General features: G+C 45.5%; 1 protein-coding gene across 3 annotated transcripts in view; it reads left to right on the top strand.

Moving 5' to 3' along the window:
* The first annotated feature begins 830 nt into the window (after positions 1 to 830).
* The window catches only part of plcb1l (phospholipase C beta 1-like), a 90,614-nt gene continuing 78,177 nt past the window's right edge, over positions 831 to 13,267 (top strand). For all 3 annotated transcript variants that reach the window (XR_013772891.1, XM_079291331.1, XM_079291332.1), the window contains exons 1-2: positions 831 to 1,073; positions 5,370 to 5,447. Coding sequence is in view for 2 of the 3 variants with exons in the window: in XM_079291331.1 (XP_079147457.1) it covers positions 975 to 1,073; positions 5,370 to 5,447 (177 nt within the window). In the remaining variant the exon portion in view is untranslated. The remainder of the gene's footprint in view (positions 1,074 to 5,369; positions 5,448 to 13,267) is intronic.

Raw genomic sequence — 13,267 nt, 5'->3', positions numbered from 1 at the left:
CCCCACAAGAATACAATTCTGTTGGAAAAATATGAAATCCCTTTATTTTATTTGAATGAAATTGAGTCCACTGCTACACTTACATTCTCCTCTCACTGCAACATCAGTGCAGCCCTTTTGATTATGACGGTGTATTATGGCCAGTCAGTGCTCGGCTCTTTTCTCCGCTGCACACCTGCCGCCACACCGCTTGACTGAAATCTATACTGTCACTTGCTGCCAGTATAAATCAGCCTTAATATCCCAACACAGGAGACCTGTTGCCAATGGTCCTCTGCACCTGAAGGTGAAATTACGATGAGATATTTGTCATCCTACACAGCAGATCACAAGTTCCATGTGAGGATTTTTCAACAACAGCACCCAAACACCACATTATAAAATCTTCCAAGGAGAAAAATAATACCTAGTAATCTTACAGAATGCATTCATAACAATCTCCCAAATCAACAATAAACAAACATCACTGTTGCATGCACCTGCTTTGAGTATATTGTCACTTACAAGTTTTTTTTCTCCACACCTTCTCATCTGCCTCAAAGCTGTGGGGCCAACGTGTTGTCATCCTCTTGCCTCGGACGCACGGAGGCGCTAGATCACTTCAAGCATCGATCCTGTCCCTGCGTTGACTTGTACAATGAGAAACCAGACGTGTAACTCATTGAGATGCCCCCCCTCCTTCTCTCTCTTCCTCTCCCTCCTTCTCTTTCTCTCCTCGACTATGTTTTAGCCGCATGTCGCTCAGTCAGTGAGTGGCCCCGGTCCGCTGCGCCTGCGTCCGCCTCCACAGCTCTCCAAAGCCGAGACGCCAATGCGGGCATGACATACTGGCAGCAGCATAGTGGGCTTCCGTCAGCCTGCTTTTAAACAGATTACCAAAAAAAAGGAGAAGAGCAGAAAACAAAAGAAGAGTAGAAGAGGGTGTAGTGACTCATTTCTAGCCCTGCCGCGCGTCGAGAACAGCAGACGAGTCAATGGCAGGGGCACAGCCGGGAGTCCACGCGCTGCAGCTCAAGCCAGTGTCCGTGCCCGAGAGCCTCAGAAGGGGCAACAAATTTATGAAATGGGATGATGTAAGTAACGGCGAGAGAGGCCGGCAGTCAGCCTTTTCTTTTCTTTTCTTTGCATGCATACACCACTAGAATGCACCACACAGTGTGTACGCTACTCATGCAACAGTAAGCAGCGGATTTAATGGCCAGGACGCTGCGCTGCCTGCATTTGGTCTGAGCGGTTAATGGTATAAAGAATTGCAGCGGTGTCTACTGACATGTGCTTTGTTTACATTTCCTAAATGGATGTGTGCGCGCGCGAGAGGTTGCGTGTTTTGCCAGTGCTTGTGTGTGAGAATGCGCGCGCTGCTCATTAAATAATAAATATTTGAACCCCCCCCCTTCACTGGAAACGTTTTGTTTTAATCAATTAACTGAAATGAATTGGCTCAACCAGATGTCAGAGTAGCCTGCGGGCACGAGTTGGATCGTGCTTTTATTCTTTTTGTTGTTTCGTTGTGTTGTCATCCGTCCGTACTACCGGCTGTCTAGACGGAGTGAAATGAGCAAATGACCTTGATTCAAATTGATTGCACGCTCCTGTTGAGTAGTGGGCGAGAACACAACAGTAGTAGCCTTCCAACGGACCCGCCATGACGCACTGCACCTTCCCCAAACAACAACCAACGCATGCCTCCAGCTGTTGCACTTCAAATTGAATTGTCAACTGAGTGACCTTATTGTTTGTTACATTGTTTTATTTGTAATCTCCTGTGCTGTAACTATAATAGCTCTCTGTATTGTGTAAATGACTTTCTGTGATATGTGTTTCACACCTTTCCCGAAGCCCGTCTCATTTGAATGGCATTCCTCTGGTTTCTCCAAAAACCTTCACGCCTCATTATGGTGCGTGCGTTTGAATATGAGCACAGCATCGATTGCTTTCATTCTGGGAGACGGGTTGCTGTTTCTCCCTCGCTGAGGATGCAAAGCGAAGTGCCCGCCTGGAAACTGCTGTTTTTTTTTGTCTTGTGTGAAAGTATACAGGAGAATCAAATCTCATTAAAAGATCACATTGGATGCAACTCACACATGGCGATCAGCGTAGGCATTCAGGCGTTGGTAAGAGGCCGTGCTGTTCGTTGTGTGACATGTTGAAATATAGCTTCACGAGTTCATCTTGACACAGTGAAATCGTCCTTATTCACAGAGCTCAGGTGATGCAAGCACAGCACAGATGGCACCAGTGAATGCGTGTTATAAGAGTGTGAATGTGGTCAGTGCAGATGGCAGAGAGGAAATTATGCACACTTGAAAACCTACCACTCTGTCAATCATCAATCTTATGCGCGGATAAGAGAGCTTGAGTATTTCAGTAGTAATTACCAGTGAGCACTCGGCCCTTCAGCTCTCTGGTTGGTATGTTGTGAGGGGGGGGGGGTGTGTGGCTTTGTTTCCTTTAACAGCCATGTTTGTGTGCCGTAAATCTGTGCATGTGGGCCCGTGTCCAGAACCAAATGCCCACCAGGCCTTTCCTGTGAAAACACACACCGTCGAACACAGACGTGTGCACAGATACTTTCCCATGCACTCCTTCCTGCCTCTTTCCTCTCTCCTTATCACTTCATGGAAAGAATCACAGAGGAGGACTGCGAGGGATGAAGCTACAATGCATCGTCAGTGAGGAAAGGATTGAATTAAATCACTTTCTTCTTATCTCGGCCGTGGTTCCCGACAGAAAATTGTACAAGCAATTCCAACATTTGAATGCATATGAGCAGAGGGAATGTTTGTTTTGTTTGTTTCAGGAACAATTATAGATTTGTATCTCACTGCTAATATCTGGAGGCAGACAATGTGTTGCCGTTTGTTTACTGTGTAATGGGGGGGGGTGGGGGGGGGGGGCAGCCGTGAGTTTTCCTGAGCAGACTGTCTGAAGCTCTGCAGACTCCAGCACAGGCTGCCTGCTCGCTGGCTGTTGAAACAGAATAGAGGAGCAATCAGACAACCTCTCGAAAATGTTTGCGAGATCCTTCGAAGTCCCAGACCTCCCTAAACTCCCTCACACAGACGCTGCCACTTGCAGACAGCTGGCTGCTGCTGTGGCTCATGCACATGCCTGCTTGGGGTTTAAAACACTGCACCGATACGACTCTGCAGTCCCGATACTGGTAGCGATTCTATACCAGTGTTTAAAAAAAGTAAGCAAATAAATATACAGATATAAATGCACTGAATGTACTTCATCTATAAAATGGTATTGGATACCAGCTCGGCATGTTGTCACCGGTAAAGAGAAGAGGATAGGTGGACATCCAAAGCTTTTAGGAAAAACACCTTCTGTCTGACAGATGACTGACAGCGACTGGAAAGATGTGGAGGATGAAGCTGGGTCCACGTAAACAGAGAGTTCTTGTCAGCTTATGTTTGTATGAGGCCATTTCGGTGTACTGCGTATTGAATGGGATATTAGGCTCCACAGGGGAGCCTAAGACACCCCCTCAGGTGATAGCTAATGGTACAAACTCTTCCCGCAGCGTCTCCTGCCTGGGATCGGCTCCCTCAGGGTGTTTGTACTTTCGCAAGTCAGTGACTAATCTCATCTTAATTCAGCAAAAAAGCAGGCTGCTGCCGTCTAATGTCTTCCCATTAATGACAAATCCTCAATGTAGTCGGATGACAATAAAAAAGCGTGAGCTTCACCACTCCGGAGGTGGTAATCTCAGCAAATCGCTCGCAACTGTAATCCACAGTGTTATAAGTAGGCCTACATGTGAATGTGCAGACCCATGAGAGATCTTGGCTAAGAGTCCAAAATGGCGTAATGTGTTTGTGGTGGTGACCATGGAGAGTTAGGACATTGAGAAAGAAGCTGGTGAAAATGACTTCTCTCACATCATTAGGCAGATTCCCAGCGCTCTCAAACCCATTTCTCTCTGACGTCACAGACGATCCATCAATTGCCACATATTCCCCACGGAAGACGAGCCGACTCATTGTCATTTTATGAAGTTCCCCACGAGTGCGTGATGCCTTCATGGAGGCTGGGAAAGCGATATTAATGTGTCAAAGCTAAATGGAAGAAATGGATTGCAACTGGAGTGAGAGATCAGAGATTTGGCGCCGCAGTTGGTTTGAGTTGCTCTATCTGAGAACCACGAGGCTTTTTTATTTATTTTTCTTCCTGTAAGTGCGATGTGTGAGTATGCTGCGTGCGTTCAGTGCTACGAGGTGATGCTTTTGTCGTTCAGTCTAGCCTGCGGAGATTGTGCCATCATGTGAACGGAACCAAAACGATTCCTCTCGAGTCTCCTCATAGATTTTCGCGGGAGTGATGGGTCGTCACAGCGAACGTCTCTATCGCCAAAACTCTCCCGATGTCGTTCCAACATCCAAAGAGTCGATTGTTGACTCTCCGCTCGTTTGCTTCCGTTTCTTTCTCTTTCTCTCCTTTTGTCAATTTCTCCGTGGGTTCTCAAAGGGCTGTTGGTCTGTCTGGGAGCCGGAGATGATTTCAGAGCACTAATAAGTCCGCTGCACCTCAACACAGACTCCTCCGCTGCATGCCAGCTCCCAGCTCAACCCTTTCATGATATCCTACACTGCAAGTCACACAGGGTCACACCCAGACAGACCATTAGCGCCCTCTCCCAATGCTGCGAAAGGGAAATCATTAGAAGCCTCATGAAGAGCTTGCTCTGTGCGGCAAATGCGGTTTTCATCTCTCTGATCTCACAGCCGTGGCTGATTGAGGAGGACAATATGCTACTGTTGTGCTGAACCACGGCTGCTGTGGACACACACACACCCACACACACACACACACACACACACACACACACACACACACACACACACACACACACACACACACACACACACACACACACACACACAACAGCAAAGGCTCTTTCTTTTTATAGAAGCCTCCAATAATATCTGGCGTTGCCATGTATCCCTCAGGGTCAAACTGTGCATGTGTGTGTGTGTGTGTGTGTGTGTGTGTGTGTGTGTGTGTGTGTGTGTGTGTGTGTGTGTGTGTGAGGCTTGGAGCTGTCTGTATGTGGGAGCTGTGGGAAAGCATTTGTCTGCTACTAGAAGGGGAAAATAGGAACATCAGGTGTGACACAACCTGTTGTTCATGATTTCAGGTGTCTCAAATTAACACACACACACACACACACACACACACACACACACACACCTGACTCCATGCACCCTAGGACATGATTGTGTTTTTTTATGTCATTTGAGATTCTGGTATGCATGTAGTATTACAAGAAATAGGCTATGAATTGGCTTACACAGATCATTCTCTGCACTCTTGTAAGCATGCACACATTGACTCCCGATGTCTTTCTCTTTCTTTTCCTCCAGGATTCTACAACTGTGACCCCGGTGACTCTAACAGTCGACCCCAAAGGTTACTTCTTGTATTGGACCGACCAGAACAAGGTGAGACTCTGCATGATAACTCAACTGTTTTTGGGCTTTGGAGCTTGCAACCGTCAAACTCACCCGAAACTCTTTTTGCAGTCTTAACTTTTCTTAACTCAATTCAATTATAAGAAGCTTTGATGTCCACCAAGGTGTTCACACCCTGATGATTGGCGAGGGGAAAGCAGTCGTTTAGAAACAAATACGATAGATACAATATATCATCCTGCTTCACAATGTGGGTCAGCTGTCGGAGAATTGTAGTGTATTTCAATTGTGTTGCTCTGAAATGTTCGTGCTTCATGCTTGTAGAGCTGCTATATCACCACAGCATTTGTTCACAGACAGTTGCCCCCCCCCCCCCACAGAAATCTGAACTGCTGCACCTGCAGTGCTTAACTCGACACCTGTGAGAATATTCCACAGAGCATTGTGTTTTTTCTTTTCCTGCCCAGTTATGTCAAAGACTTTCGTACTTACCAGGAACAAGGTTGTGAAATGTAAGATACCAGATGCTATCAGGCTCTGTAACCATGGCAATCACTTGACTTCCTCTCAGTTTAACCTTGAATGTGTGAGCGCAATTTGTCGAGGCGGTCAAGTCGCTGTTTACTCTGTGTTATTGTACGGACAGCTTCAGTACAAGCCTGCCCGTGCAGCGCCTCTGTTAACATGCAATGTGGCTCCATACAGGCGGCCGGGCGTATCGTGTTTGTCTGTATCAGCAAAGGCAGTTAGAGGTAGACTAATTAATAGCTGCCATTGATTTAATGTTTTCCTAGATGAGGATATTTCACTGCAGCCCTACCAGAGCACAGGCAGAAGTGCTGACCGAGACTTTACCTCTGAACACCTCGACTGTAAATGAATACGTTGTATGTGGAAAGAGAAGGGATGTCTTCGAGGCCTATATACAGTTCGACTTAACATTCAATAAGGAAAGACTTCCATGTCTGGAAAGAGAGAGACAGACAGACAGCAAATCAAGCGGCAACCTCCGCTGCTGAAAAATGAAGCCAAGTTCCTCAAATGGCTACTTGAGGCCGGGTCCAAAAGCGAGTCCATCCCCATTGGCCCTCATGTTATTCATTAACGTGCTCTTCAGTTTTATAGCGTACTGTGACCTGTAGCCTTTTGTGATTGTGTTCAGTGTTTGTTCAGTGTTTTTCATATTTGAAATGTTCCTTATTTTTTATCATGAAAATGATTTACCAAGTCCCCAGCAGGAGGATTGTGTCTCTGACACTTCCACTATCTATTAGTAAAGATTGTCAGTATGCAGCCACATATGTTGATATGAAAGTGACAGGAATCTTGACTTTTTTTTGTTTGATGATTTAAAGTTGATAAAGAATGTAATTACAACTATTCGTGTTATTCTCATTCTAAAACATAGCTGGATAGTTAAGATGAGTATTTTAGACAAATAAGACTCCTTCATCACTAGTAGCATACATTATGAAGGGGAAATGTTTTATTTTTTATTCATAAATTGGCGCCTTTGCCAGGGATGGAAATGGTCGCCACACAGCACGCATCCTTGTCACCTTCTTCACCCCTGATGAGTTTGCATGCCCGGTGGGCGTCTGTTCTGTCTCTCACCATTCAGCGCGGTCCGGCCGCGCACATAATAACTCAAATTGATAACAAGCACTGCACTGACAAAACTCTATTTGGGCATAAAGAAAGGCTCTCGCGGCATTCCTCTGTGCCTCAGTCGACTCAAAAGTGCGTTTGTGTGTTTAAAAAGGCGTCCTGACTCGTGTCTTGATGTTATTGCACATCTGCTCAGCAGACCAATTTAAACAAGCTGTGAAGCTGTGTCCAGTCGTTATGTGTGTTTGTTGGAGACTCCTGATGCCTGGTGGCCTGCGGAGTAAAAGCATTCCTGGGATTCTTCAGAAGCAGAACTGTACTCTGTGCCCGCTGCGTAAGCTTTCAAACACATGTTGTCACTGATGGGTACAGTTTTTACTTTTGACTGTATTTATTAGTTTTACCTTTTTCTAAAGGCTTTGAACCAGGACTCATACTTGAGAGTTAAAAACCTTATACAATACAAAAAAGTGCAGCAAATCAACTTTTCTTTTTTTCTGCCAATGGATACGCTCTGAATAAAGTTACAGTCGCATTAATGCGCGCGGGAGGGAAAGGTGCTGACAGACAAAAGATGGAACAATGGACCATCACATTTAAATATGAAGACCAAGCTGTGGGCAATGGCAACACTTACAACATACAGTTAAAGAACAACTGCACTTCAAGAAATGTGAGGCTGCACAAACAACAGCAAGCTGAGGCTGACATTACTGTTATATGGCCAGATGGGCTTCAGCTAACATTAGCCAAGAGCTAAGCGTTTAGCATTAATCTGCATTGTCTAACATTAGCTGTCTGTCATTGTTGAGGGGTCAGCAGTAGCATTAGCTTAGCGTTGCTAAATGCATAAGGACTTGTTCTTTTAGAACACAAACCTTATAACGCAGACTTGAGACTTACTTGTGACTTGCAAACCGGTTACTTTACACAGTGTGTTGGCGTGTGTGACTGAAACACAGACAGAGAGAGGGGAAGGGTGATGGAAGGACATTTCTGCTAATCCTAAAGTAATTTTTCTGATCCAGCCGTGGAGTCCAGCCATGTTTTAAGGGCAGAAAGGCAAAGTTTACTTTCGACAGCAGTGATGTCAGATCTGTTTAGCCGCGTTGTTCTTCGCCTTTTTCTTCCCCACTGGCCTTTTAGCTGATGACTCGAGACTCATTCCTCTCGTTTCATATTGATGCCTTCTGTTGCAGTCACAGTAAGTCGTGCTGGCAACGCGGCCTCAACGTCAAACACATAGTATTCTGGGGAAGAAAAGAGACCAGCTCAGACACCCTGGATTCAGAGATAGATTTCTCGCTTCCTTCCTTCTACTAGTGGACGTTTGCCAAGACAGGAGTTTGAGCAACGCTGCTCAAAATAGTCGATGTAGTCTGATATCGTTGAAGGGTATTGCACAATCACTCCCTTTTCCTCTGAGGATGAAAACAAGTGCAAACTGTGTAGAGTACTCTGTGAGCTCTGTCTCCATTGCTATGTAAACTCCTGCAGTCATAACTCTCCCGTGTTTGTACGTGTTTGTACACATAGCGTACAAACACCCTCACAGATAGATATCGGAAAATCTGACAGCAACAATAATTCTGATGAAGGGCCTGAAAGCGATGATGATGATGGTGACCATGACAACATCAGTAACAATGACATCAGTAGCAAAACAGAAACGTGTTTAAACTCGGTTGTAAATGAATACCACGCTGTGACCTTTTTGGTCAGCATGTTCCTACTTTAGAAACACATCAACCAAAGTGTCATAAATGTTGGAGGGAGGTCAATACGTACGATGGCTTATCACTGTGACGTAAGCTAAAGTTGACACCTTTGCTGCAGCTGTTAAATAACCCTTATGTGAGGAAATGTACAGCACACACTTAAGAACAGGCAACTTGAATATACTTCCTTGGGATCCTTTTGCAACAGCACGTCCTTCTGGAGCTTTGCAACAGTGACTTTGTAATGGGCAATTACATGGCTTTTGTCAAACTGTGCTGGTGACGGATTAGCAAATTTGCACAGCTTCTATTTTCAGAGAACGGCTGTTTGGCTTCTACTCACAAAGAATTTGCTCAGAAATATTTTGCCTCTGAGTAACTTGATCACGAAGTCACCATTTCCACCCTCCGCCCTGGTTCACTACTTTACATATCGCAGTCACGGTGCCATGGTAACTAGATCTGCCTGGTATTCAGACCCAGCTCATTTGACCACATTTACATACATGTATATGTCATGCTTCAAGTAACTCACCATGCACCAACAACACGCACACATGAACAACGCGCCCATTCACCCACACACGGTCACACGCGTGGGCACCTACACCGGCATACCGACATTCCTGCAATGTTCCAACCAGGAACAGGTGCATCTTTCGCAGGTTAAAAATAATTTTTGCTCCGGTTGGTTCAGCCTGCTTTCAAGGGGAGGAGCCATTCCGCACCGAGAGGTGGACCGACTCAGTCAAATTGCCAGTCCTTTGGTTTAGTTGCCATGGTTGCCAGCGCACACCTTGGAAATGTCAGATTCTCCTTTTTCGGCCCCCGCTCTTATTCTGGAAAATGTTGGCGCTTTGAAACTGATATCATTGTTTCCTTCTGTGTGTGTGTGTGTGTGTGTGTGTGTGTTAAATGATTTCTCTCTGGAGATTTATGTTTCAGCAGTGTGTCAATTTCAGGACATTCGCCAGACAAGCACTCAGCATATGGCATTGAATGATGTTTGGAGGTGAAAGACAGTTCACCTGGCCCGCATGGAGTGTGTGTGTGGGGCATGTCTGTCTTTAGGCTGTCTTTAGGATCATCTTAAACCAAACACACACACACACACACACCCTCTTCTCTCCGCTCTGTCATAGCGAAGTTCACACATCGGTTTCCCCCAACACAGCAATTTTGTGTGATTACCGAGGCTGCTGCTCGTCCACCTCCGTCAGCACTATGTAGTGGTGAGAGACAGGCCATAAATCTGCAGCCAATCTACTGAAAGTGAATTGTGACCTCTGCCAAGTTATAGCGCGGCACGCAAGAGGCTCTATTTCATCCGAACCAACGGTGAGAAACGGAGACAGAGGGAACACGGACAAAAAGAGAGAGACGAGAAGAAGAACAAGAAGAGGACGATGATCACGATGAAGAAAAGGACGTATTTTGTTAGCTGTGTTGTGGTATCAGTTCATTTACCAACAGACCATTTCTTTGCTTTGCTAGAAAGCTGTAAGGAGTCACTTTAATGCCACATTCGCATTTTTGTGACATCATTTAGGCTGACATTTCATTTTGATTGGCTTTTAGGACATTGGACCAATTGTGATGTAAAATTGTTATGTCGCTGTTAAAAATAGCCAACGCAACACACCTACAGTAATAAGTGGCTCCTAGAATGATGGGTTCGGAAACTTGTCATTGATAACCTGTTATAATTTAAGAATCCATAATTCCATCATTTTTATACAGTGACATTACTACAGGGAAAGTTACTCAAGTGTCAACATGCATTTCATGGGACGAGTGGAAACTCATCGTTGGTTAACTAGCACTACCGGGAACAGTACAAGGTGCTCTGACTATCTCGTGCTTTTAAAAAAAAAAGACAAGCTTTTTGCTGAAGTTTGTCCCCAATAAAGTAAAATTGCGACGATAAGGTGTTCTTACGGTATTCCCTACAGTAGATACTTTATCAGCCACACAGAGAGGGCCAGGCTTTGCAATCAATCCTGAATAGTTAAAGATAGTTAAAGCTCGCAGCAAAAGGTCAGGGCAGGGTTATTGGCAGCAGATGTAGTTGTGCTGAGTCTTTATGGATGTTATTTATTGATTTTTGGCAGCGTTGTCACTGCAGCGCTTAAATATTATGACAGTTAAGTCAGCCACTGCTGTTTGGGAACCGCAAATGTTTCCTAAAACAAAGTGTGAAACAAAAATGACTTTTTTATTTCCATCTTTCACTGTTTATTCGGTGGCATGAACATCTTGGCTCAGAGCACCCCGACCGAAAACACGAGAATGGAAACCGTCGATCTGCATCGCGGGACAGAGCCTCAATGGAGGAAGAACAGTGGCCTGTGTATGTGTGGACTTGTGGAGTGAATCAGTCTTCATCAGAGCTGAGAGGCAAAAGCAGAAAAGTGTTAAAAAGAAGACCAGCGTTGCCAAACTCCAGCAGTTCCTGAGTGACTTCAGAAGGCTTTGTTTGCGCTTGAGTCGGTCTTGTTTTTCTCTTCGAATCCCGATTAGGACTTCTTTTCCACTGCCCTGTGCTGGTCTACAGGTAGAAGAATCCACGCTCCAGCAGCCACGCACACACAGAGTAACGCTGAGGGGGGGGGGGGACACGGTTCTGCAGATCCGGAAAGAGGAGTTTTTTTCGGCTGATTAAAGGGCTCAGTCGTTGCCAACGCTGTTCAGTGTGAATCCCAGCGCCTCCGCTGAGTCTGCCAGGGTAACGGAGGTGACTTAGTGATGGCAGCGGCTCCGGCTGGCCGACTCAGACGCCCTGGATTCAAGTGATAAGCTAAACAATCACACGGCTCGAAACTGAGGTTAGGCAGCAGCAACTGAAGGATAAGAGTCGCGTCCCACAGTCAGGCGTAATCTGTAGCGATGCAGAGGTTCTGCAACACATGTACCGAGATCACGTGTGTGTCTTAAGCTCTCACTTTGTGTTTGTGGTGAAGCACTTCACTGCCGAAAAGTGGGGTAAAAGAAACTGCTTCTTGAGTTTTTAATTGGAAGGCACTTATAAGATTATAGTTTAACGGCTGTAATGTCTGTCGCGTTATCACAGCCTGTAAACGAGCACAAAATATATGCTCAGCTCAATATTCTGGATTTATAGTGTACGTTTTGCTGGCCCACTGTGGAAATGTGACTGAAGGAAATTAGACAATTAGAGAAATAAAAAGTACTCCAGTAAATCTAATTTACAGTTACATCATAAGCAGGCAATCATCTGTAAAATGTTTAAACATATATTAGACATTGATGATGTAATGACTTCACAGCTGAATAAATCATATGAAATATGTGTCCACTGTCCAGTACAACGTACCGCCGACAGACAACAGCACATGTTGGCCCAATCAGGAGTGAGCTCCGTGTGACTGAGCAGTTTAAAATATGACGGCAGAGCGAAGAGGATGATTAAGCTTCTCGTGGTCTCACTCTGCTGGATCATTTTATTCGACACGGTTCACACAGAATGCTGCTCGGCATTGAGTGCCTGGCATTTGTATGACGGAGGTGTTCGCACGCAGTCACAGGAGTAAAAAGAAAGAGCGACGTACCGAGAATGAGGAGGACTCAAACAGTTACACTGCCTTTGCTCTTGAGCTGTCTTACTCTACTCACTTGTACATTGTCAAGAAAGAAAAAACCCCTCTCCTCTATCAAGCGTAAAACATTTAAGACTGCCTTTCAAAGAAAGGGCTTAATGAACTTTAGATGAGGAGCACTGAGATGTATATGGTTAGCGGTGATGCCGGTAAATTGACTTTATCTCTGCTCAATAGACTGAAAGGTCTGCTTGACTCTCACTCACTCTGCTTCTTGTTCAGCTCCGTCTCCGTCCCGTCTGTGCTCGTGTCTGCCTTCTTGGCGCACTTCGTCATTACTCTCCGTGGACGCGCTGATTACCTCGTCAGAATTGCCCGCCAGGTGCGTTTATTGGTTTTGGTGGAATAATAAGACGGCGTGCTCTGAGGATTAGCCACCCCCTATTTCACACCAGTCATTTCATTGTCTCGATGAGATGACTGTTGTTAAAAGCTCATTAATAGATCACCTGTTTGCCAAGTGCCCACCAGATTGCTCTTTCTGATACCAAGCAATAAAACCACAACATTCATATTGTTCACTCGCGTCATCCTCTTCCTCGGGAGTGGTTCCATGGCCGGCAGTGAATAAGCCGAGCAAAACGTGAAGCCAGAAGTAGGGGCTCTGTAGCTTCACAGGCCTCCGGGCAGCGGATTTCGCTGGACTGTGGACTTGTCATTGTGACACAGCCATGATTTGAATAGATTTAAATGTGCAGCGGAGGCCAGGCTGCTGCTGCAGCTGTCAGTTAGATATTTGCATGGCTGCGACAGTTCTGAGCTGTTGGTTGAGCTCTGCATCACAGCACACAGTTGAATCAGTCAGCGTCGGCTTGTTTATGCTTGTTTTTTTTCTTCTCCTCTGCACCGGTCTGGCAGTGCCACCAAGCTGAACCAGTAAAGGCTGCTGAAGTAGTGCACAAACAAA

The sequence above is a fragment of the Melanostigma gelatinosum genome (genome assembly GCF_949748355.1).
Source record: "Melanostigma gelatinosum genome assembly, chromosome: 19".
Classification (NCBI taxonomy): Eukaryota; Metazoa; Chordata; class Actinopteri; order Perciformes; family Zoarcidae; genus Melanostigma; species Melanostigma gelatinosum.
The sequence above is the reverse complement of the archived record's forward strand: the minus strand, read 5'-3'. Positions and strand labels throughout refer to the sequence as shown.